The sequence below is a fragment of the Nycticebus coucang genome, chromosome 12 (genome assembly GCF_027406575.1).
Source record: "Nycticebus coucang isolate mNycCou1 chromosome 12, mNycCou1.pri, whole genome shotgun sequence".
Taxonomy (NCBI): Eukaryota; Metazoa; Chordata; class Mammalia; order Primates; family Lorisidae; genus Nycticebus; species Nycticebus coucang.
In genome coordinates this window covers 61078418-61105206 of record NC_069791.1, presented here as the reverse complement: position 1 = coordinate 61105206, position 26789 = coordinate 61078418, and the positions used below count along the sequence as shown (strand labels likewise).

The following is a 26789-nucleotide window of genomic DNA, read 5'->3' as shown; positions in this document are numbered from 1 at the left end:
TCACGAAGGAGAAGAGGATATCCCTAAAGGTACAGGTGCTCTACTCCAAGAGATTTTGAAGTTGAATTTCCCAAACATTGCAAGAAATACAGACTTTCAGATAACAGTTTCAGAAACCCAGCAAGGCTCAATCCAAATAAAGCATCTCCTAGACACATTGTGATTAACTTTGCCAAAGTTAAGACAAAGTAGAAAATTCTGCAAGCAGCCAGACATAAGAAAAGCATCATCTACAATGGAAGAAGTATCAGAATGACTGCAGATCTCTCAGCCGAAACATTTCAAGCCAGAAGAAGATGGTCATTGACCTTCAGTCTCCTAAAACAAAAACAACTTTCAGCCTAAGATCCTGTATCCAGCTAAACTGAGTTTCATTTGTAATGGAGAAATCAAATACTTCAATGACATAAACGTGTTGAAGAAATTTGCCGTAACTAAACTAGCTCTCCAGGATATTCTCAGACCCATCCTCCACAACGACCAGTGCAATGCTCTACCTCCAAAGTAAACTCACCCAGAAATTTCTGAACAAAACCCAACTTTCACAGTGGTGAAAGATTAAAAATGTCCATTGGACATCTAAAAATCAAGATGCCCAAAATACAACCAAGCTTATCAATTCTCTCAATTAATGTGAATGTTTTAAATTGTCCTCTAAAGAGGCACAGGCTGGCTGACCAGATACATAAACTCAGACTGGATATCTGCTATATACAAGAATCTCACCTACCTTACAGGATAAAAATAGACTCAGAGTGAAGGGATGAACTTCTATAACACAGGCAAATGGAAACCAGAAAAAAGCAGGGGTTGCAAGGTTGATAGCTGATACAATTGGCCTTAAACCAACAAAGATAAAGACAAGGAAAGTCACTACATACTTGTCAAGGGTAACACCCAACATGAAGAGATTTGATAATTAACATTTATGCACCCTGCCAGAGTGCTCAATTCATAAAGCAAACCCTAATGGATATGAATAACTTGATATCTTCCTGCAGTATAATAGTTGGAGATTTTAACACACCTTTGACAGTTTTGGATAGATCCTCCAAGAAGAAACTAAACAAAGAAATATTAGACTTAAACCTGACCCTAGAACAAATAGACTTTACAGACCTCTACAGAACATTCACCCTAATAAAACTAAATATAAATATACATTCTTCTAATCAGCCTACAGGTCATCCTCCAAAGTAGATCATATTCTAGGACATAAGTCTAACCTCAGGAAATTTACAAGTATAGAAATTATTCCTTGTATCTTTTGAGAGCACCATGGAATAAAAGTTGAACTCAACAGCAACAGGAATCTTCATATTCAAAGTCATGGAAACTAAATAAGCTTAGGATGAATGATAGCTGGGTCAAAGACAAATTTAAGAAGGAAATCACCAAATTTTTGGAACAAAATGATAACAAAGACACAAATTATCAAAACCTGTGGGATACTGCAAAAGCAGTGTAAGAGGGAAATTTATACCATTGGAAGCCTTCATCAAGAAAACGGAAAGAGAGGAAGCCAACAACTTCCTCTGGAAGTTGGATCATCTCAAGCAACTGGAAAAGAACATTCCAACCCCAAACCCAGCAGAAGAAAAGAAATAACCAAAATTAGTGCAGAATTAAATGAAATTGAAAACAAAAGAATCATTCAGAATATCAAAAAGTTGTTTTTTAAAAAGATAAACAAAATTGATAAACCTTTGGCCAACCCTAACCAGGAATAGAAAAGTAAAATCTCTAATATCGTCTATCAGAAACAATACAGGAGAAATAACAACAGACACTTCAGAAATTCAAAAAATCCTCAATAATTACTACAAATATCTCTATTCCCAGAAATATGCAAACCTGAAGGAAATGGACCAATACCTGGAAGCACATCACCTTCCTAGACTCAACCAGTAAGAATTAGAAATCTTGAATAGACCTATATCAATCACTGAAATAGCATCAATAATATGAAATCTCCCCAAAAAGAAAAGTTGGGGACCAGATGGCTTCACATCCAAATTCTATCAAAATTTAAGAGGAACTAGTACCTATATTATATAACATTTTCCAAAGCATAGAAAAAGAAGGACTACTTCCCAACACATTCTATGGAGCAAATATCACCCTGATACCCAAACCAGGAAAGGATCCAATAAAGAAAGAAAATTATAGACCAATAGCATTAATGAATATCATTGCAAAAATATTCAGTAAGATCTTAGCAAACAGAATTCAACAATACATCAAAAAAATTAAACACTATGATTAACTTGGTTTTACTTCAGGGTTACAGGGTTGGCTCAACACACACAAATATATAAATATAATACATCACATCAATAAAATAAAAAACAAAGACCAGATGATTCTCTCAATTGACGCAGAAAAAGCCTTTGATAATATCCAGCATCCTTTCATGATCAGAACACTAAGGAAAACAGACATAGAAGGGACATTTCTTAAACTGATAGAGGCCATCTGCAGCAAACCCACAACCAATATCATATTGAATAGTGCAAAATTGAAACCATTTCCACTCAGATCAGGAATGAGGCAAGAATGCCCACCATCTCCATTGCTATTCAACATAGTAACGGAAGTCTTAGCTAGCCATAGCAATTGGGCAAGAGAAGGTGATCAAGGGTATTGAAATAGGGTCAGAGGAGACCAAACTCTCACTCTTTAATGATGATATGATCCTATACCTGGAAAATCCCAGGGATTCAGAACTCTTAGAAGTGATAAAGGAATACAGCAGCATCTCAGGATACAAAATCAATACTTACAAGTCAGTAGCTTTTATATATGCCAACAACAGTCAAGCTGAAAATATAGTCAAGGACTCTATTCCTTTTACCAAAAAAGTGCCAAAGAAGATGAAATATCTGGGAATTTACCTAACAAAGGATGTGAAAGATCTCTACAAAGAGAACTATGAAACTCTGAGGAAAGAAATAGCTAAAGATGATAACAATGGAAAAACATACCGCTCATGGCTGGGAAGAATAAACATTGTTAAAATGTCCATACTACCCAAAGCAATCTACAGATTTGGGTAGTATGGACAGATTTAATGCAATCCCTATGAAAGCACCACTGTCATACTTTAAAGAACTTGAAAAAATAGTACTTCGTTTTCTTTCTTTTTTTTGTGTGTAGAGACAGAGTCTCGCTTTACCACCTTCAATAGAGTGCCATGATGTCACAGGACTCACAGCAACCTCTAGCTCTTGGGCTTCGGCGATTCTCCTGTCTCAGCCTCCTGAGCAGCTGGGACTACAGGCGCCTGCCACAACGCCCGGCTATTTTTTGGTTGCAGTTCAGCCAGGGCTGGGTTTGAACCCGCCACCCTCAGTATATGGGGTCAGCGCCCTACCCATTGAGCTACAGGCGCCACCCAGTACTTCATTTTATATGGAATCAGAAAAAAAACCTCAAATAGCAAATACATTACTCAGAAATAAAACAAATCAGGAGGTATCACATTACCAGACTTCAGGCTATACTATAAATCTCTAGTGATCAAAACAGCATGGTACTGGCACAAAAACAGAGCAGTAGATTTATAGAAGAGAAAGGAGAACCAAGAGATGAACCCAGCTACTTGTCATCTGATCTTCGACAAGCCTATCAAAAATATTCAGTGGGGGAAAGACTCCTTGTCTAACAAATGGTGCTGGGTGAACTGGCTGCGACCTGTATAAGACTAAAACTGGACCCCCAACTTTCACCATTAACAAAAATTGATTCTCACTGGATACAAAGATTTAAACTTAAGGCATGAAACTATAAAAATATTAGAAGAGAGTACAGGGAAAACACTTGAAGAAATTGGTGTGGGAGAATATTTTATGAGTAGGACCCCCGGGGCAATTGAAGCAACACCAAAAATACATTACTGGGATCTGATCAAACTGAAAAGCTTTTGCACAGCCAAGAGCAGAGTAAGTAAGCAAAAAGACAACCTTCAGAATGAGAGATTTTTGCAGGTTATGCTTCATATAAAGGTCTGATAACTAGAATCTACAGAGAACTCAAACTAATCAATAAGAAAAGAATAAATAGGCTTGGCCCCGGTAGCACAGTGGTTACTGTGCCAGCCACATACACTGAGGGTCCAGGTTTGAACCAGGCCCAGGCCAACTAAACAACTGCAATAACAAAAATAGCTGGGCATTGTGGTGGTGCCTGTAGTCCCAGCTACTTGGGAGGCTGATGCAAGAGTTGGAGGTTGCTGTGAGCTGTGACACCACAGTACTCTACCAAGGGTATCATGGGAAAGGGAAAGGTTAAGAAAGAAAAAGAAAGATAGATAAAAGAAAAGAAAAAATAACCCCACTTCTATGTGGGCAAGAGACTTGAACAGAAACTTCTCTGACAAAGGCAGGCACATGCCTACAGACACATGAAAAATGATCATCCTTAATCATCAGAGAAATGCAAATCAAAACCACTTTGAGATGTCATCTAACTCCAGTAAGATTAGCCCACATCACAAAATCCCAAAACTACAGATGTTGGTGTGGATGTGGACAGAAGGGAAGCCTGGTGGGAATGCAAGCTAATACGACCTTTTTGGAAAGAAGTTTGGAGAACACTCAAGGAACTGAAAGTAGACCTACCATTTGATTCTGCAATTCCTCTACTAGGTATATACCCAGATGATCACAAATTATTTTACAACAAAGACATCTGCACCAGAATGTTTATTGCAGCCCAATTCATAATAGCCAAGACATGGAAACAGCCCAAGTGCCCACAGACCAATGAATGGATTAACAAATTGTGGTATATGTACACCACAGAATACTATGCAGCCACAAAAAGATGGAGACTTCACATCTTTTATGTTTACCTGGATGGAGCTGGAACATCATCTTCTTAGTAAAGTATCTCAAGAATGGAAAAAAAGTGTCCAATGTACTCAATACTACTATGAAATAAATATATAATCACTTATACACTCATATAAATGGCAAAACATTAACTATAGTCCAGAAAGTAGAAAAGAAGTGGAGAGGGAAGGGGAGGGGGGATATGAGAGGAGGAAGGGTGTTTGAGGGGACCTCACCTAACGTGCATGTTGCAATGGTCCACTTCAAAACTAGTAAGAAATGAGTATAATTGTGATGAATGTGTTACTCAGTTCAATGTAAGCATTTTACATTGTATATTGAAGTAGTACCCTGAACCCCATAAATGCATCAATGTACAAAGTTATGTTTTAATAAAAAATAAAATATAGTAATAAAAAAATGAATACACACACACACAGAGAAATAGCCGGGCACTGTGGCAGGTGCATATAGTCCCTGCTGCTTGGGAAGCTGAGGCAAGAGAATTGCTTAAAACCCAAGAGTTTGAGGTTGCTGTGATGCCATAGCACTCTAACAAGGATGAAATAGTGAGATTCTGCCTCAAAATAAAAAAAAAAGAAAATCCTATATAGGCTGGGAGTGGTGGTTCAGGACGTAACTCTTAGCAATCTGGGAGGCTGAGGCAGGAGGATTGCTGGAGATCAGGAGTTCAAGATAAGCCTGCGTGAGAGTGAGACCCCACGTCTACTAAACAAAATAGAAAAATAAGCCAGGAGTGGTGGCGTACACCAGTAGTCCTAGCTACTCAGAAGGCTGAGGCAGGAGAATCACTTGAGCCCAAAATTTTGGGGTTGCATGAAATCATGTCATTTTAGCCCAGGTGACAGAACAAGACTGTCCAAAAAAGAAAAAGAAAATCCTAATCTTACCAGTATAGAAATTAATCCATAAACTTGTTTTGAATGCATCTATGTAAATAAAAATGACAAGTGTACTCAATGAGAACTCTATTGAAAAATCAAATCTCATTTAAAAATATAAAGAAACAGGCTGGGTGCAATGGCTCACACTTGTAGTCCTAGCACTTTGGGGGGCCAAGATGGGAGGGTTACTTGAGCTCAGGAGTTCCAGACCAGGCTGAGCAAGATTAAGACCAATCTCTACTAAAAATAAAAAACTAGCTGGGGCTTTGTGGCGGGCAAGCACCTGTAGTCCCAGCTACTCATGAGGCTAAGGCAAGAGGATCACTTGAGCTCTGAAGTTTGAGGATGCTGTCAGGTATGACACCATGGCACTTTAAACTGGGGCAAGAGTGAGACTCTGACTCAAAAAACAAAAGAAAACAAAAAACACCAGGAAGGGGAGGAAGACCAATAATTATATCTTGAGGAATTTAAATGTATCACCAGAAATAGGACATATTAAAGACCTTTGAAATACTACATAATGGAAAATAAGACTAAATCTACAGAAATCATCTCAGCAGAAATGGGTTAACCTAGCAAGTAACAGAAGGCACTACTTAGAAATGGGAGGAAAAAAGTACATAAGGCTAGGGTACTTTCAGTTTTCATAGCCAAAATTTACCTAAATTTCACTGAAACACTGTATTTAAAAAGTCAAATCTATATACTATGCTATTTTATTCAAAAATTACAAGGATTCCAAATATTTTTTGAAAAGATACACTGTAGTCTATATTCAACCATGTCAAACGATCTGTTTTTATATGATTTATCAGGTTCAGCTTATAAATACAACTGCTAAGAAAACATCTGAGAGTTGTTTTCCTTACCTTTGTCAACTACAAGTAGAAGAAAAATTTCATTACTCCAAAACCACGATTGAGGCCTGAGTCTGAGAAAACTATTTTATCCTAATAATATTAATGGTAATATTTTAGACTTGCATAGTACCATTATCTTTTAAGCCTCTGAGGCTTAAAAACAGGATCATAAAGTTTGTGTGCAATTTAAGATAGTTACTATATCTCACTTGTATCTAAAATTTTATCGGTGAAGTCAATTCTTATCAGTATCTTTATTATTTTTTTCTATTCCACATTAGGCACTTAGCAGAAATTAGAATCAGCAAGACAGTGAAAGGCACACTGAAATTCACAAGCGCCAAGTACTTTAGAAGGAATGGAAAGACAGAAATTGGATACAGATGAATAAACACGACAAAAAATATATAATACACAAGGTATTTAAATAGACTTTGCCAGAATAAGCTCAGATATATGGTGGAAATTAGCTTGATGTAGCTGTGGCAGGGGCTGTGGCTGCATGGGGGCTGGTCTACACGACCTTGTGCAGAAAGTCCACGTACCTTCCACCGCCTTGACCTTCTCCTCCAATTCCCGTTTCCTCTCTTCCTTCAGCATCTGCTCCTGCTCCTTCTTCTGCACGGCCAGGAGAATCTGCCGTTCTTCTTCCTCCTCTTTGCGCTTCTGTTTCTCTATTCTGGTAAGCACAGGAGTCTCCTGTGAGGAGCCAATAGTGCCACATCAGTATACAATAAGTAAGAACAGTTCTTTACTCTCAAATTTGATTTACTGAATACAATATGGTCCACAAACACTACTAGATATCTACAATTAGCTAGAGAATTTATGTCATAACTATGAGCTGAACATCTATGTATGGATATATAAAATCACACTAACATTAAAACTCGGGAGGTTTAGAACAGGATGGCAGTTTTAGGTCTGACGACTTACAGAATTTGTGGTCTTTAGGAGATAAATCTGATGGATAACATGCTGACTAAGAGGAGGAACTGAGGCCATTCAGAGACATCATTTCTTTAGGTTTAATATTTGATAAACATAGAAATTTTAAAAAGTACCTTCCTATAACTATACTAAGGAATAAAGATGTCACTGGACAGACCACATATTCCCAATTTCAGTAATACACACAATTTTTAAACTCCTAACTTCTATACTTTTCATTACCAAGAGAACAATGAATAAAATTAGGGCCACTATTTTGGCTTAAGACATGGAAAAGAAATAAAGGAGACTATCAGAAATTCATGAAAATTATCCAAAGACTGACCATTTTCCCTTGTTTTTCAAGCCAAACAATATTAGCCAAGATTTCAGATCATTGCTACAAATGTAACTGCCTACAAAACCTAATAAAAGAAAAGGTAAATAAAGAAAAACAGGAGCATTATCACAATGAAAATTTTACATGTATATTTTCTAATAAAACTAGTTCTGATCCATTCTGTAGTGGAGGATAATGAAGCTGCTTTTTAATTTCTTCCCTCAACTTTTGTGATGATGTGAAAGCTAGACCAACTCTTTTTTTTTAAATTGTTATTGAAGAGGCAATGAACAACATTAAGTTGCCAAGAGATACAAAAAAATAAGTAAGATGTCAACAGAGGGAGAAGTCATACCACCCTCACAGTAAAGATAACTAAGCACCTATTTCAGGTAAAACCCAAAAGGAGTGTGAAATTTTCTGTAGCAGATCTTTTCAAAAGGAAGACTATCTAAGAATATTCTGTATCAGATTAATGTTCCAAAAAAGATAAATGTAGACTCCCGTTTATACAAGTTACTATTAACACCAAAACTGCTTCTGATTAATATTTTATATTACTTTCCTTAATGGTTCTTTAAACCAATTTAGATTCTCATTTGATCATCTCATTCTCAGAGATGATCTTGTCTAGATAGATTTTTCTACTTTTTTTGAAACAGAGTCTCACTATGTCACCCTGGGTAGAGTGTCATAGAGTCATAGCTCACAGCAACCTCAAACTCTTGGGCTTAAGCAATTCTCTTGCCTCAGCTTCCCAAGTAGCTGGGACTACAGATGCCAGCCACAAAACCTAGCTATTTTATTTTTTTTTAGAGACAGGGATCTTGCTCTTGCTCAGGTAACTCCTCAGCTTAAACAATCCACCTGCCCTGGCTTCCCAGAGTGCTAGGAGGTGTGAGCTACCACACGTGGCCCAGTATCAGCATTTTAACAAGGATTGAGAAAATGCAAGCCAATGACTTCTTTCTTTTCTTTTTTTAAACTTTATTTATTTATTTATTTTTATTTTTTCTGCAGTTCTTGGCAAGGGCTGGGCTTGAACCCACCACCTCTGGCATATGGGGCCGGCACCCTACCCCTTTGAGCCACAGGCGCCACCCTCTTTTCTTTTTTTTGAGACAGAGCCTCAAGCTGTTGCCCTGGGTAGAGTGCCGTGGTGTCACACCTCACAGCAACCTCAAACTCTTGGGTTTAAGTTAATCTCTTGCCTCAGCCTCACAAGTAGCTGGAACTACAGGTGCCCACCACAACGCCTGGCTATTTTTCAGTTGTAGTTATTGTTGTTTGGCAGGCCTGGGCTGGATTCCAACCCACTAGCTTGGGTGTATGTGGCTGGTGCCCTAGCTGCTGAGCTACAGGTGCCAAGCCCAAGCCAAATACTTCTGAAATGAAATATTAAGTCACTGAAAATTTGATGATCTAATTATCTGAGTATTTAATGGAAAAAAAGAGCCAATTACATTAAATCTGAAGAATATCCGTTTTTTGTAATAAATGACTTATTTATATTCTTAACATGTAGAGATAAGTTACAAATTGATAGTGCTCCCCCACAAACAAATGGAACATGAGTATGAAATTCACAGAAGGTACATAAAACACATAGGTAACAGAATGTTCAATATGATTCGAGAGAGAAAAAAGTCTAAATAAACACACGAAAATGTAAATGGTGGCCAGGCGCAGTGGTTCATGCCTACATTCCTAGCACTCTGGGAGGCCGAGGCGGGTGGTCTGCCTGAGCTCTTGAGCAAAAGCGAGACCTCGTTCTCTACTAAAAATAGAAAAACTGAGGCAAGAAGACTGCTTGAGCCCAAGAGTTGGAGGATGCTATGAGATATAATGTCACGGCACTCTACCCAGGGCAACAGCTTGAGACTCTGTCTCAAAAAAAAAAAAAAAAAAAAGGATGAAAGAAAGGAAAAAGAAAGCATAAATAGTAATGATTCCTACATTGTGGGATCGCCATGTCTTCTACAGTTTCTAAATGCAGTCTCCAAGTTTTCTGTACGAACATGTAAATTCTTTTGGACTCAGAACACCTTCACAAATAGACCGGGAATCAATTAGCATTATATGTTTTAAAGTAATTGAACTTATGTTCAGTTTTTACTCCCCTCTGCTATTTGATTATTTGTTAAAGTCTTATTCAAAGTACCAAAAGGCTAGAACTTGTGCATCTGAGACAAAGTTTTACTTTGTCACCCTCAGTGGAGTGCTGTGGTTTCACGGCTCACGCAACGTCAAACTCCTGGGCTCAGGTGATCCTCTTGCCTCAGCCTTCGAAGTAGCTGGGACTCCAGGCACCTACCATGTGTTGTGTTTTTTTTTTTAGTAGAGACGGGATCTCACTCTTGCTCAGGCTGGTCTCAAGCTCATGAGCTCATGCAATCCACTCACCTTAGCCTCCAAAAGTGCTAGGATTGTAGATGTGAGCCACCATGCATGGATTAAAAATATTTTGTTTAATCATTACTTTTTTTGAGAGACAGAGTCTTCCTTGTCACCCGGATTGGAATACAGTGGTACAATTATAGCTCACTGCAGCCTCAAAAGCCTGAGTTCATGGAATCTTCCTGCTTCAGTCTCTGGAACACCAAGAACTGCAGGCACACTCCACATTGCCTAGTTAATTTTTAAAATTTGTTTTGTAGAGATTGTGAGGAGGGGAATATCTTCCTGCTTCCGCCTCCCAAACTGCTCTGATTATATCATGTGAGCCACTGCGTTTTGCCTGTTTCCAAGTTTCTGTAATAATTTTCAGCATTTTGCCACTGTAAGGTGAAGCAAGTGCTAATGACAACACAACTAAGGGACAGGACTCACTATGTAAGGGTACTTTTGGTAGTGTCTTAACTACTAAGGAGCCAGTACAACCAAATGAACAATAAATAGCTGCCACTCCTCCAATAGTTAGAAGATTTTACTATCTTACACTGCACTTTTTTTTTTTTTTCTCTTGAGACAGGGTCTTACTCTGTCACCCAGGCTAGAGTGCACTGGTATCATCACAGCAAATTGCAACCTCCAACTCCTGGGCTCCAGGGATTGTCCTGCCTCAGTCACCTGAGTAGCTGGAACTACAGGCTCATGAAATGATGCCCAGCTTATTTTTCTATTTTTTTGTAGAGACAAGGTCTTGCACTCCTGACTTCAAGTGATGCAGTACGATACTGAATCGGCCTCCCAGGATGCTAGGATTACAGGCATAATTGCCTACCTCGCCCACCCCTGCGATCTTTTTCTTTAAAAAGGGCCATCTGCAGGGCGGCGCCTGTAGCTCAGTCGGTAAGGCGCCGGCCCCATATACCGAGGGTGGCGGGTTCAAACCCGGCCCCAGCTGAACTGCAACCAAAAAATAGCTGGCCGTTGTGGCGGGCGCCTGTAGTCCCAGCTACTTGGGAGGCTGAGGCAAGAGAATCGCTTAAGCCCAGGAGTTGGAGGTTGCTGTGAGCTGTGTGAGGCCACGGCACTCTACCGAGGGCCATAAAGTGAGACTCTGTCTCTACAAAAAAAAAAGAACTTAAAAAGGGCCATCTGCAAAATGGGATAGGAATTGGTGTCTGAAGGCTTTACAGATAAGTGGTCTGCAAGGAGGCATTTTCATGAGGAGCCAGTAAGAAACGCCATTTAGAAATCCACTCAAGGATTATTAACAGAACCTCTGCTCTACGCAATACCTAAGATTCCCCTTATGTGCTCCCCTGACACAAGGGCAGCTAATCAGCCTTGTGTGCACCCTGACCAACTTGAGCAGCACACTCTACACCAGTGACTTTCAACTAGTGTGCCATTGAGAGGATCTTTAGGTAAGCCGTGAAAATTTTTAAGATCATTCATTTTTTCAAAAGAAGTTCAAAGCACAAAGTATATCCTTTGTGTTACCCTTTTTGTTGTTGTTGAAAGCAGTCACTGTTTATTAACTGACCAGATTACAAAAACAATCAGGGCAGATACCTTAGTTCATTCTTCTAATAAGCCTATTAATTTGGTCATCTGTTACCAGCATCTCCACTTTCTACAAAGTGGGTTGTTTTTTTCTTCATCCCCCACCCCCACCCTAGTGGAGATAATAACTTGAAGGGCCACAAGAAGTTATTTGCTTCTTTGAAGCGTTTTCCAACAGTATAGACCTCATGGATCAGATCCTCCATGCAGATGATGCCATATTTACCAAAAGATCACGTAATCAAACTGTTATCAGTTAATGCAATTCGTCTCTTATTGATTTTGCCATAACCACACTTATAGATTAGCTAATTTACTGACTTCAAATTTGGGTACCCTCAGGCAATATATGGTTCTACAATCCTCAGCCTGTTAATGGAAGCCTTGTTGAGCTTAACAAAAGGTCCACTGAAGATCTGGCGAAGGAGCTGCCTTTCAGATCTTTGGACTCACAGCACTGACACCTCTAATCCTGATGACGAATGCCAATTTGGGTTCTGCAGGTACATAGAAGTTGCCAGCTTTTCTTGCCATCCTAATGTCAGTTCTGTACATCTGCCTGTATTCTTTATAATGCTTAGCTTTTTCATAGATAAGCTTCCTTCTTGCCTTTTGAAGCATCTTTTGGGCACACTTCTTTCTCAGATGCTTGATCTTCAGAGCTCTGCGAAATTCCTTTGCTTTTTCTTAAGGGTTTCTGGCACAGCAAGAACCTTCTTTTTCTTCTCTTCAACACCCTCCATTGTTCCAGCAGGAAAAGCGGAACTGTATTACTTTTTATTGATCAACATAATTTAAGTGTGTTTTTACAGAACTTTAACTATAGGTTCAAATGTGCCATGAGATAAAAAAAAGTTGAGAAACACTAGATTGTATTGCTCAGCACCTGTAGCACAGTGATTAGGGCGCCGGCCACGGATATGGAGGCTGGCGGGTTCAAACCCAGCTCGTGCCAGCTAAACAACGACAACAACAAAACATAGCTGGGCACTGTGGTGGGCACCTGTAGTCCTAGCTACTTGGGAGGCTGAGGCAAGAGAATTGCGTAAGCCCAAGAGTTTAAGGTTGCTGTGAGCTGTGTCACAACAGCACTCTACCAAGGGTGACGCGGTGAGACTCTACCCCCCAAAAAACAAACAAAAAAACACTAGACTGTATCACCACAACCAGCTCCGTAGCAATGATGTCCAAAGTCTCCTGAGAAAAATTACTGTTATAGCCCTAATCCCACGAGAGTTCCCTGATATTTTCCCCAGAAGTCACAATTAAAAGGCAATTAAGACTGAACTTCTGAGCAACCAGAAGAGGCCAGAAACCCTGCTTACATGCTTCAAAAGGCCTGACGATCTTTGCCGATGAAATGAAAGCACAAAACTCATGCCATCACACCTGTAGTCCCAGCTACTCGGGAGGTTGAAGCAAGAGATCTGTTGAGCCCAAGAGTTTGAGATTGATGTGAGCTATGACACCCCCCCTTATCCAAGGCAACAGAGACTCTGTCTCCAAACAAGCAAGCAACAAAACCCAAAAACTCATGCCATTGCTAATGTTTCCTCCAGGATTTCTGACACCGTAACAGTTACTTACAAATCTCTATAATAATGCCATGGTTTCTTGTACTTCAAACTAAAGAGCAGAGTAACAAAAACAAAACAAACAAAAAAAAATCACTAAGAATAAAAAAAAAAATCTGTGTGTGTTTTACGCTAAACTTCTGCTTGGAGCAATGAAGTATCTTTCTTTCTTTCTTTTTTTAAGATGGAGTCTGACTATGTCACCCTTGGTAGAGTGCCGTAGCATCATAACTCACAGCAACCTCAAACTATTGAGCTTACTCTTGTCTCAGCCTCCCAAGTAGCAGGGACTACAGGCACTTGCCACAGCGCCCAGCTATTTTTTGTTGCAGCTGTCATTGTTGTTTTTAGCCGGTCCAGGCTGGGTTCGAACCAGCTACCCTTGGTGCATGTGGCCGGCGCTGAGCTAGCAATGAAGTATCTTTCAAGTCTATTCTGATTACTATGTAATCTTTAGTGTAAATTAGGGTATCTAGGAATGCTCAGAGCAGTGAACAGAAAATAGGAAAGCTAGCTTCCATAAAAGTGTTAACTGTTAAGGCAATAAATATAGAAGAGTGAAACCAAGGAGGCCAGAAGAGCTGGAAAACCATTTGAGGGATGGATACAGGTTACCAAAGGCCATCACAAAATGGCTATTAGAGGCAAGAAAGGAAGTTAGTCTTTATAGAACTGCTAAAACAAAGGCAATTAGGTGATTAAATGTTGGGCAATTTATCCCCTGGGAAGAACATGTCTATGAATTTAAGAGAGAGACAGAAAGGTAAAATCAAAGTATACTGAGTGAATAAAATCCTAGACCTTCCACAAGCAGGAAGAGGGACCAGGAGGATGGATTTCTCAACACTTTTATTTTGCCTCTTCTTCCTTATTCCCGTCTTGGTCCTTTATTTCACTCTTTTTTGTCTCCACGATCACAGGTAAACTCATCACCAGCATCCTAGGCTTCTTGTAGCTCATCTCACCACCACCTTGTTTATTTGAAATGTCAGTAAATACAAATACTTAATTTATCCCTTCCTACAGTATGATGCCAGACGTCATTTAACTACTCTTAAGTTATGTTGTTATTAATATATTAATCCCAAATGAGAATACCTAAAAATGTTTAATACAGACTTGAGATTTAGGAGAAGGAAACGAAATAAAGGAACATAAAAGTATTAAGTACATGAAATAAAATGTTAACAATCCGGGCGGCGCCTGTGGCTCAAGGAGTAGGGCGCCGGTCCCATATGCCGTAAGTGGCGGGTTCAAACCCAGCCCCGGCCAAAAACCATAAAAAAAAAAAAAAAAAAAGTTAACAATCCTTCTGAACACTATTTTGGTTTGTTTGTTTGTGATTTTTGAAGACAGGCTCTTCTTACTCTGTTGCCCAGGTTAGAGTATTGTGAAGTCAAGCCTAGCTCACAGCAACCTCAAGCTCCTGGTTTGAAGTGATCCATCCTCCTATCTCAGTCTCCTGAGTAGCTACGTCTACAAACCATCTGGCTAAGTTTTTTTTTCTTTTTAGTAGAGATAAGGTTCTTACTCTTGCTCAGACTGGTCTGGAACTCCTGGGCTCAAGTGATTCTCCTGCCTCTCCTCTGAGTGCTGGGATTACAGGCTTCAGCCAATGAGCCTGGCCCCTGTCTGAACACTTAAAACTCCTCCTGGCTACTCTCACCACACTCACCTCTTGCTTGATGGATTTGATGGACAGGTGGCCAGACATCCACCTAGGTTGCAACTCTGCCTTTGTGCGCTGTGGGCGTTTTCCCTATAGTTAGAAGTGCAGAAAAGAAAGGAAAAGATAGATTAGGGTGTTCTCAGCTACTGCTGCTGCTGCTCCTGCTGCCGCCAGTAGAAGAAAAGCCACTGAGGTGCATAGGTAACGCCTTCGCGTAAGAGGGAGGGCCAAAGTATACTCAGGAAAATCAGGGAAAACGACCACTCAGCTGTGCAAAATACTAAGCCAATTTATTCTCATAAAACAACAGAAACAAAATAACTTACAACCAAGTGTTTTCTTGGACAATCTTTATCACTGGCGAAAATTTCCTTAACTGTTCAGTCATTAAAAAACAAGCATATTTCTCCCCTAAATTATTAAGGGAAAGCCAGTCTTTTATCACCTTCAGCTGAAGGAAATGGTTCAGAAAGAGGGCCTATGAGCAGCTGGGGGTGGACCTCGCCTTCCAAGGCAGTTCAGTGGCAGCAGTGAGAAGTGAGGGCAGCTGCCCAGGAAGAACCAAAGCAGGTAAGCAGGAGTGTGGAAGACTAGTGATCAGGCGTCAGAGAGCACAGCTGAAAGATTATAGCCCTGAGAAAATACAGCAGGCTTGTAAGTAGTGAACAAAATTTCAAAGAAGGAGCTTTGAGAACTATCTAAACCAGTTAATTATTCTGAAAGCCAAGGTTTACTAGCACATGTAAGTTCTAGAGTTTTTATGAAATGAGCCCCATAACTCTAATAGACAGTGATTAGTTCCCCGAGCAGATGTGATCCCAGTTACCAAAGGACGGCGCGACCCTTTTTAAGTACTTTCCCGTAACAGCTAACCTAGAAGTTTCCTCAAATAAGCCTGTAAGCAATTTTTTCAAAACCTGTAAGATCCTAATAGGAAGATCATCTCAACGTTCAATAACGTGAAAACTTACCATGGAACTGTTTTCCAAAGGGATTATGCCAGTTTATCAAGATAATAGCAAAAGAAGACAACACCGTTTTCACTTCAATTTTACAAAATCAGATCAAGTTACTAACAAAGAATGCCCTATTCTATAGGGAGGGTAAAAATGTACTTCCCACCACTTGACCATTACCTTCTGTGTAAACTATTATACTTTCAGCCAATTTATGTGTTAAGGATGCAATGTTTATAAAGCATTCTAAATATTACTTTGTAACACCAGCAACAAGCACTTTCACAGTCTACCTCCCCTTTTTCTAAAAAAAGGATTATTAAAAAAAAAACTTTTATATAAATCACAGTAGGCCTTACCTTTTGATTTCTTTTATTATTTCAAGAGGGCTATTACATCTTCAAAGATGTATCAAATCTCCTTACTTTCTTCTTGCATTTCTTTTGCTAAGAAACGTGGATTTAGTTCTCCACCAAGATTTCTCTTCAGCTATCTATCACCATAAACAATGGAAGAGGACAACCGAGTGTGCTGATCTCTAAGAATAGTGCTGTGTGCACTAACATGGGTTCTTTTAATTCCCACAAAAACTTGTTTGAGGTGATAGCATTTCTTTCTGTTTTGTTTTTTTTTTTTTTGAAACAGAGTCTCACTACGTTGCTCTCAGTAGAATATCATGGCGTTATAGCTGACAGTAACCTCAAACTCTTGGACTTAATCAATTCTCTTGCCTCAGCCTCCCAGGTAGCTGGGAGTACAGGCGCCCACCACAATGCCTGGCTTTTTTTCTGTTATTGTTGTTTAGCAGGCCCGGGCTGGGTTCGAACCCTCCAGCCCCAGTGTGTGTGGCCAGTACCCTAACCACTGAGCTATGGGAGCCTAAGTGACAGCATTTCATTTTACTAATAAGAAAATTGAAATTGAGAGGTATCTCAAGTAACTTATGCCAGGGAGTTAGGACAGGGTAGCCCTCTAATTCAAGTTAAATTTAAAAGAAAGCTCCTTCCTAACTTATCCACTTATCACACCCACCCTTTCTCCACTACCCAGTTCCCTTTGCCTCCATTACATACTATATTTTAATATGTCCTGGTGTTCATTTGTGGACAAAAAAAAATTTTGTTTAACGTCTCATTTTTTTTCCTGGGCTGGAATACCATGGCCTCAGCCTAGCTCAGAGTCATCTCAAATTCCGAGGGTCAAACAATTCTGCCTCAGCCTCCTCCTGAGTAGCTGAGACTATAGGCATGTGCCATCACAACCACTAATTTTTCTTTTTGTTTGAGACAGAGTTTCACTCTATTGCCCAGACTAGAGTGATGTGGCATCAGCCTAGCTCACTACAATCTCAAATTCCTGGGTTCAAGGGAGCCTCCTGAGGAAGCTAGGACTATAGGTGCCCACCACAATGCCTGGCTAATTTTTCTATTTTTTTTTAGTGGAGATGGGTCTCTTACTCAGGCTGGTCTTGAACTCCTAGGCTCAAGGGATCCTCCACCAACCTTGGTCTCCAGAGTGCTAGGATTACAGGAATGAGCCACTGTACCTAGCCAATTCTTGAAACTTTTAATCCAAACCTTCAGTTTTATGCTTAGAGGTTTTTTCTTCATTCTGCTATTCTCCAAAATCTTGGATCAAATACTGCAGTAAAACCAAAGTTATTAAAAAAGATTTAAGCTGACTGGGTAAATTTATAGATGATTTAATGTGCTATCAGTAGTCATATCAATAAAATTGTATACAAGGTAATACAAAAAGTCATAAAATTATTTCTTTATATCATAGTTACTTTAGGAAAATTAGATTGTATCTTTCTATTTTTAGGAAAATTGTCAGAGGGGGTTAGAGATCAAAAAAACTAAATATAATTGTCTTATGTGGAATCAAATACACTGTTGGGGAAATGCAGATTTTCTTGATCATCCAAGTCTATGCAAGTCCTTAAGCTTTATTTTACATTTCCATTTTACAGAAAAGTAAATTTCTATAACTTCCTCCGAAGTATAAACCTGCATAATGGTCAAATGTATCACTGGATCTACAATAAACAATAAATTACATAACAGGTATTTTGTACTTCCTGCAACAATAATTTATAAATACTTTCTCTTCAGATTTTATTGGCAAGTGGTCAAATTATTTTTGGCACTGTTAATGTGTAGTAGTAATCGTGTTAGCATTACTGATATGAAATAAGAAAACCAAATGATTATCAAGCATCTGCTATAAAAAAAGGCATTACATATGGTGCTATGGTGGTTAAAAAGTTGAGTAAGATTTGGTCCTTGAGCTGAGGCAAGTTAAACTCACAAAAGAATAAAGTAAGGCACGTTAAGGAAAAAAAATCCTAAAGGCTAGAAGAAACAAGGATAGTTCTTAAGCAGGTGACTTTGAAGTGGGACTTTCAAGAGAGTAATATTCAAATGGTGAGGAAGTAAAAGGGGAATGATGCTTGAATATGTCATGAATTAGGGTCCTCTTTGCATGAAGGTAAGTATATTTCATATAGCTGATGAAACTACAACTTGCCTCAACTTGAAAAAGAGGGTGGAACTGAGCAAAGAGCTGACAACGAAGCCACAAAGACAAATATTCAAAGTTGGTTCCTTAGTAGAAGAGACAACTCATAAGATGATTTAAAAGAGAGACTATAAATGGAGGGATGCACAAGGTGACATGAGACAAACCTGGGATCAGGAACATTCCCTAAAACACGCACAGGGGAAGGAACCTGTGACCTGGTTCTTCTGGCGGGTGTGTGTGTGTGTGTGTGTGTGTGTGTGTGTGTGTGTGTGTGTGTGTGTGTGTGCGTGTGTGTGTGTGTGTGTGTGTGTGTCCCACTTTTATAGCAGCTCAGAGCACTATTTCCAGTATAGTGGAAAGCACTCAAAAGTTCTAACTAGTAATTCTTCAACAATGTAGCATCACACGTAACAGATGGGAGCATCAGTACCCTTAGTGTCCACATACCTTCTGGGCAATCATGTTGCAGATCTCAGGCAAGAAGTCCTCACTGAGTAGCTTATAGAGCTGCCGTTCTCGAAGGGAGGTCCTCTCTCGAAAGCTCTCAGTGACCTGTCTCCATTCTTCTTCTGTTTGGCAGAGGAGCCACCAAGTGCCTTGGCCTGGCCCTTGGGATCCTAAGGAAGAAAGGGACAGAGTTGTTATAATAGATCCCACTAGAACCTTTTTCCTATATATTCTCAATTTAGTTTCTACCCTGGGTCATAATTAAAACAAAGAAGTCAGAAAAAAAGACCTATTAAGGAATGCCTAAAGATAATACAGACGTAACTATTGTGACTTTAATAAGATAGATTTTAATATCCTAGAAATACTTAAAGGTATCCACTTTTCTTATTTTCCAAGACAAGAGTCTCACTCTGTCACCCTGTGTAGAGTGCCATGGCATCATCATAGTTCACAGATCCTCAATCTCTTGGGATCAAGTGATCCTCTTGCCTCAGCCTACCCAGTTACATGACACCTGGCTAGTTTTTTGTCCCCCTATTTTTAGTAGAGAAGGGGTCTCACTCTTGTTTAAGCTGGTCTCAAACTCCTGAGCCCAAGCAATCCTCCTGCCTCGGCTTCCCAGAGTGCTAGGATCACAGGTGTGAGCCACTGCACCCAGCCTATGTATCTACTTTTCTATATAAACATTTTTGAGTTTGAGCCTTTGCAGAGTCCACTATGTCTCACTTACACTCTAATACTGTCAACTGGTATCCCCCGAACACCCACAATTTATGCCACTTGGATCACAGAATTAAAATCTAGATAGAAAACCAGTATTTGGCAGTGACCATAAAACCAAAAATGCATTGACATTACAAAGGCAGCTAGCTCTTTGAGGAGCTGCTCATTCGTCTGAATGCTATTACCCTGTGCCTTGCTAACAGGGCACTAATAAGAACTAGTCCTAATCTTTTTTTTTTTGGAGACAGAATCTCACTATGTTGCCTTGAGTAGATAAGAGTGCCGTACCATCATAGCTCACAGCAACCTCAAACTCTTGGGCTTAAGTGATTCTCTTGCCTCAGCCTCCCAAGTAGCTGGGACTATAGGCACCTACCATAATGCCCGGTTATTTTCTTGTTGTGGTTGTCATTGTTGTTTAGCTGGCCTGGGCAGGGCCTGAACCCGCCAGCCTTGGTTCATGTGGTAGGTGCCATAACCACTACGCTACGGGTGCCGAGCCAGAACTAGTCCTAATCTTAAACTTTATGATGGATAGATAGGAAGATAAGCAGTGAGGAAGAGGGTGGTGCCTGTGGCTCAGTGAGTAGGGCGCTGGCCTCATATACCAAGGGCAGGGGGTTCAAACCTGCCCCAGCCAAATTGCAACAAAAAAATAGCTGGGCATTGTGGCGGGCACCTGTAGTCCCAGCTACTTGGGAGGCTGAAGCAATAGAATCACCTAAGCCCAGGAGTTGGAGGTTGCTGTGAGCTGTGTGACACCATGGCACTCTAAAGAGGGCAATAAAGTGAGACTCTGTCTCTATAAAAAAACAAACAAACAAAAACAAAAACAGCATGGAAGAGAGAAATGAAGAATGGCAGGGAGGCTATTCAGAAGGTTTAAATGGATTATGTTTATGTCACTGTGAACTCCACCAAATAACATTACCATTTCTTGTCTGTGACTCAGATGCCAAGGAATTTTCTTCCTGCTTTTCACTGAAACACAGGAAAAGTAGGTAACAATTAAAACAAAGACATATGCAAAACTGTTCTATGAGTCCCCTAGAAGGTAGACCCAATTAAATTTAGGGTAGGGGGAGGAGGAGGGAGATTAGATGTCAAGGGGGTGAGGTAAGGAGAAGGAATAATTCTACTAAATAAACGAGCACTGAAATGTCAGCATGTTTGTACAGCCCATTGTTACAGTAATGATAATGTGTAAGAAAATATTAACTTAAACTTCTCTTGGAAATCCAGCAGATGGGTTAAATGTTAGTAGTTAAGTGCCAAGAGAAGTTGAGGGATTCCAATATTTCCTCGCTCATTCAGGGCCACACTAAAGATAAGCATATTTAATTTGACCTTATATGAGATAGAGGTTATAAGTCAGAATACCTTTTTTCACATGTACCACTTACAACATGACCTTGGGAAAGTTATTTAACTTTCTCTAAAACAGGGCCATTCACAGTGCCTACCTCACAGGAATGTTTGAGATTAGATTACAAAATGTAAAAGGGAGTAACACAATAGCATTAAGCATCATTTTCATTTGTATCCCTGAAACAGAAAGGAAACTCTGGATATTTTGTTTTCAAATATGTATCTAAGTGTACTCTTCAATGCAACTTTCTGTGAGAATAAAAAAGTTCTATATTAGTGCTGTCCAATATGGTGGCCACAAGCCACAGAGGCTACCGAGAACTTAAAACATGTATAATGTGAATGAGAAACTGAATCCTAAATTTTATTTAACAAAACTGAAACATAGCTATAAAGGAATAAAATCACCAGTAGAGGGTAGTGTAAGTTCAGGTATACTTGTTAGAATGATTCTTATAAGTAAATGTAGATAGATACAACACAACTTTCTGAATAAAGAAGGATGCGTGCAATGCTAAGAAGATCCAAATCCAAATAGCATGTATATGGAACACAAGTAATTATAGGACATTTCCCACAGGAGGTAATAGACAGCTGTGATCTGAAATTAAATTTCTGGAAAGTTGAGTAGAATGCTGATCAAATTTAGAAATCAAATTGTGATTGATCTATAATCACAATCTTACTTCCCAGTGCTTAAGAAGCAACACACTGAAATCTGGCCTAATTTAAGATTAGATTGGATAGTTTAAATTAAGGAATTTGTTCTGTATTATTAGAATTTTTAAGATCACAACCTCACTTCAAGAGGTTTATAATGATAGATCTGATCCTTAAGTATCAAGATTCACATGGTGGAACTTCCTAAAAAATAATGACATCTAAAATAAAAATTTCCAATTACATGTATGACAGAATCTTTTTCCTTTGGTAAAATAAAGATATAAATAAAACAGCAAAACAGGAGAACAAAAAAGTTTTAAAATTTCATCTTTTCTTTATTGTAGAAAACTGCATTAAACTCAAAATGTAGAATGTTTCAGCATGTTAATTACTAAATTCTCCTTAATAGGAAAGAATTCCTAAACTCATATATGATACACCATTCTGTCAAAATACTGATTAATCTATACTTAACTACGGAAGTAACTTGCTCCCCCCCCATCCTGTAAAAAAGGTGTGGTATAACAAATTTTATAAATTAACATATTGAACACATCATATCATCTTTTCAATATAATCCTCATAAAATGCATAACCATAGCCCAATAAAAAAGAACATGCTTAGAGAGCGTAGCTACTTGCTAGCGGTCATGCAGCCAAGGGATTTCTGATTTCTTAGTGCATCCTTGGTAATTTCATGAGGACTCTGACTCAGGTTTGTAAAATGTAAGGCTCTTGTGCTTCCCAGGGCACAAACAAGAATCAAGGATTAAGGAACATTGAAAACTGAGGTCCCTTCCAACATGACCCTTCTATGACAACAGACTAAAAAGATTTTCTTACCTCAATATAATTTCCTCCTGTAGTTTCTTTCGTTTTGGAGGTCTGCCTCTTCTTTTTCCTGTTTTTCCAGGAATACTAGAGACATTTTTTTGTCCTTCATTTTCCCTAAGAAACAGAATTATTATTAAAAATAGAGGCGGTGCCTGCAGCTCAGTGGGTAGGGTGCTGGCCACATACACCGAGGCTGGAGGGTTCAAATCAGGCCCGGGCCAGGTAAAACAACGACAAGCGCAACAAAAAAAAAAGCTGGGCATTGTGGTAGGCGCCTGTAGTCCTACTTATTTGGGAGGCTGAGGCAAGAAAATCGCTTAAGCCCAAGAGTTTGAGGTTGCTGTGAGCTATGACGCCACAGCACTCTACCCAGGGTGACAGCTTGAGACGGTCTCAAAAAAAAAAAAAACCCCAAACACATGTTACATATGATTTTAGAATTAGTAATTATAGTATTTCTGGCCATGTTATAAAAAACGATTAAATGTAGCAGTAAAAGGGAAATGGCAGAGTAACTTCTAGTCCTCCATTATTAAAATTGAGATTTTGTGATCTTAAAATGTACTTAAGATCTAACACCTTCCTAATAGTGACTACTGCCCCAAGCAATAAAAAGGCCTAAAGAAGAGGTTAGCAACCTTCTGGGATGTTATGGAAATGAGGCCTCATCCTCTTTCAGAAAGCATTCAGTGCAGCTTATATTTCAGGCATCACTTAAGGCTCTCTTGCTCCTAAGGTTCACAAATCACACCAGCAATCATAGTTAAAAAAAAAAAACAGGATAGCCGGGCGTTGTGGCGGGCGCCTGTAGTCCCAGCTGCTTGGGAGGCTGAGGCAAGAGAATCGCGTAAGCCCAAGAGTTAAGAGGTTGCTGTGAGCCGTGTGACGCCACGGCACTCTACCCGAGGGCGGTACAGTGAGACTCTGTCTCTACAAAAAAAAAAAAAAAAAAACAGGAGTTCTCAAGGATTGACTATGAGAGATGAAAACCACTACAGTGAAATGACGGATTTACACAGCAGGTTTCTTTTCAGTAGTACAGACTGTGGTAAAAGTAGTGGCGCCCCTTAGGAACCTCCTATGAAAAACTTCAGACCAAAAAGACAGTAGAAGAGGATTAATCCTTTTTATTTTTATATAAAGTTAACTCCTGGACATCTTTTTATAGGCATATTGATACAGCTAATTTCTCCATTAGGCAAAAATATGTGTGCTGTGGAATTCTGCTACAGTTAATTTTTCTTTTTTTTTTGTTTTTGGCCGGGGCTAGGTTTGAACCCGCCACCTCTGGCATATGGGACCAGCGCCCTACTCCTTGAGCCACAGGCGCTGCCCTGATACAGTTATTTTAATGACATTTTTGTATAACAGCCCAACGTTAAGGAAGATACCTGCTCGAGGAGAGTTCTCCATTGGATTTTCCCTGTACTGGGTCCTCTTTGTACATTCGTGTTCCATAGAAATACCAATAGAGTGCCCCAGAATTGTCTTCACCCAATGGTTCCACACGGAGACTGTCTGCATCCAGACCCTAGACAGAATAGGAAAAAGGGATTTAGGGGAATGGGGGACAAACTACAACAGGAAAAAACTAAAATGAGAATTCAAAATTTATACTCAAACATGCCTCATATTTAAAAATGCCCACATATCTTACGTAATTGTCAGTCAAGGCATATGAAACACACACAGAATGGGCCGGTGCTATCTTCTTTGAAGAACAAGTCACGGAAATATTTCAAATACTCCCTACCCCCATCACTGCTTTCTTTTCACCAATAAAGAGAAACCAAAATGAATATTGATGAACATTTTATATATTTGGTTTAGACTTACTACACATGAAAGGAAAGACAATTACCACAGAGTAGAATCAGATGTTGGAAAAGCTTTGTCCCATGTGACCCTCTACTGTACCTCTATCATAATCTACAGCAGCAACTCCTTATTCCCGCTGAGTCCAGCAAGATAGCACCCAATTCACCTTAGAGTCTGACATGTTGGCCTTCCCACTGCTTTGAAGTCCCTGAGTCCCCAGCAAAGACTATGCTAAATTACGCAACGATTTTTATAATGTGTCCATGTGGGGAGCTGAACAGAGAAGTCATCAACACATTTAATCATTTACCACTGAGCAGGATTAGAAACTGACCTCCCTCTGAGTGAAAGCAATAACCCACACCGACCTCTGAGATACACTTCTGTAATAGGTAATGATAGGGTAACGGGGAGGGAAGAGATATCCACATCTTCTTTCTCCAACACACTACAATGTGTATGTATGTGCACAGAGGATGAACTTCACTAGCACACATGATTTTAAATTCTTGGAATGTTCAATAAATATTAAAGTTAATGTTCGAATAAAATTCATTGGCTAATATGATTACAGTTTTGGTTAATGACAGTAGAACATACAATGTATTTTGCCAAATACAATGAACGCATTTTTGCTCAAATTTTTGAGGGAAAAATAAGGAAGCACATTATTCATGGGCAGTACAGCTTGAGCGGGAGGTGGGCTAGGGTGGGCCTCCTGGGGTTGCTGCACCCTCCTGCCTGAGCCTATGGGGTACTCAGGATTCTAGTCTGGGAGCATCCACGATCCAGTGAGAGCAGGCTGGAGCAGCCTCCCCCAGGTCGTCAGGGGAGGGGGCGGCAACCGTGTGGGGTGAGGGACAAGGGCGGAGGCCTAACTATGCCAAGGTGACCAGGAAACCCACACAGGCCCCAAGGGACACTCTTGGCTGCCCAAAGGCCAAGTGGCCTCAGAAGCTCCAGCCCCACAGACCATACACGAGGTCATCTTGCCTGCAGATGGGGCAGCCTTCACAAGAGTAGGATGCCTGCAGGCGGGTGGTGTGATCTGCCCAGTTTCTCAGGGAGCATCAGCCCTCCCCAGATGTGTCTCTCATAACCGGGAGCTAACTGCTTTCTGGAGGGGTGTTTTCTTGAAAGTTTGGGCCCAAAATGTGGGTGCACATTATATAGAGGAGGGCATTAGATGTGGCGAAATAGGGTAGGTGCCTCTGGTTGATCCCATTGCAGCTGTGCCACACTACATGTAAAGGAAGACAAAAGCAAACTAGAAATTTACCCAAATTAACATACGTCCATACAGAGGTGTCTCTACTTTTTTGGCTACAGCGGTCATGGTTTTCTATATAGTTTAAGAGTCCCAAGACCAGTACCACAAGCCAAACTTGGCTTCTCTTAACATCTTCAGATTTTATATACTGACTAGATTTCTGAGTGCTGGCTTTTTACTGTTCTAGGGAAAGGGTCTGCCAGTTAAGCACCTTGAGAAGATCAAAGACGTCATCTGCATCCAGCCGATAATCACAGAGGCGGTGTAGAATCTCTACTCGAGTACGTAGAGGCAGGTCTTGGAAACTGGCTTCTCTCAGCGGGTTGGGTTTCCCTTCCTCAAGCTCCCAACGGTAGTTGATGATATCTTCTAAGTAGCTGTGGAATGTCTGAGGCCTAAACAGATGATCCCAAACACAAAAACACATTAATATGAAATAGAGGATGGTTGGGAAAAGGGGAGAGAGGACTGATGGTCTGACTGCTGATGACTGTTAACAGAAAGCAGAAATGAAAAACGGTACCAGACCCCCACTGAAGCCGCATTTAATACACCTGGATGTTGTATTTCTCAAATCATAAAGATGAATACATTAAGAGGGATTTTCACCAAACATGTTGTTTTACTATAAAGCCCAAACACCACATTCTGGTGAAATGGATGTAAGTTTTAATGGTCAAGATTATGAAGCTGAGGCAACAGTTTCACCCTCTGCTCATACTATGCAGTTCACACACAGATATGCTGTACAAAATTGGGTTCATGACTCTTAGAAAGAAGAAAGAAACTCTGGGCCGTGCCTGTGGCTCAAAGGGGTAGGGCGCCGGCCCCATATGCCAGAGGAGGCAGGTTCAAACCCAGCCCTGGCCAAAAAAAAGAGAAAGAAACTCATAGTCTGCCTAGCTTAATTTATTTAGATTTCAGGTTAGGATACAAAGGTGAAACATTTCTCCAGAATACCAACAAATATTCTAGTATACAAGAATTTGTATCTGTGGCCTGGCGTGGTGGCTCACGCCTATAATCTCAGCACTCTGAGAGGCTGAAGTAGGTGGACTGCCTGAGCTCACAGGTTCTAGACCAACTTAAGCAAGAGCGAGACCCCCTCTAAAAATAGCCA

General features: G+C 40.0%; 1 protein-coding gene and 1 pseudogene across 5 annotated transcripts in view; both read right to left on the bottom strand.

Moving 5' to 3' along the window:
- LOC128562722 (chromatin remodeling regulator CECR2) overlaps window positions 1-26789 on the bottom strand; it is a 199547-nt gene that overhangs the window by 25401 nt on the left and 147357 nt on the right. For 4 of the 5 annotated variants that reach the window (XM_053557962.1, XM_053557964.1, XM_053557966.1 and 1 more), the window contains exons 3-9: window positions 25881-26064; window positions 23973-24112; window positions 22591-22695; window positions 20648-20697; window positions 18991-19160; window positions 15071-15154; window positions 7146-7299 (exon numbers count right to left, since the gene is read on the bottom strand). In XM_053557962.1, coding sequence (XP_053413937.1) covers window positions 7146-7299; window positions 15071-15154; window positions 18991-19160; window positions 20648-20697; window positions 22591-22695; window positions 23973-24112; window positions 25881-26064 — 887 coding nt within the window. The remainder of the gene's footprint in view (window positions 1-7145; window positions 7300-15070; window positions 15155-18990; window positions 19161-20647; window positions 20698-22590; window positions 22696-23972; window positions 24113-25880; window positions 26065-26789) is intronic. The other variant, XM_053557965.1, reaches the window with a different exon arrangement.
- On the bottom strand, window positions 11630-12564 carry LOC128562725 (60S ribosomal protein L7-like; annotated as a pseudogene).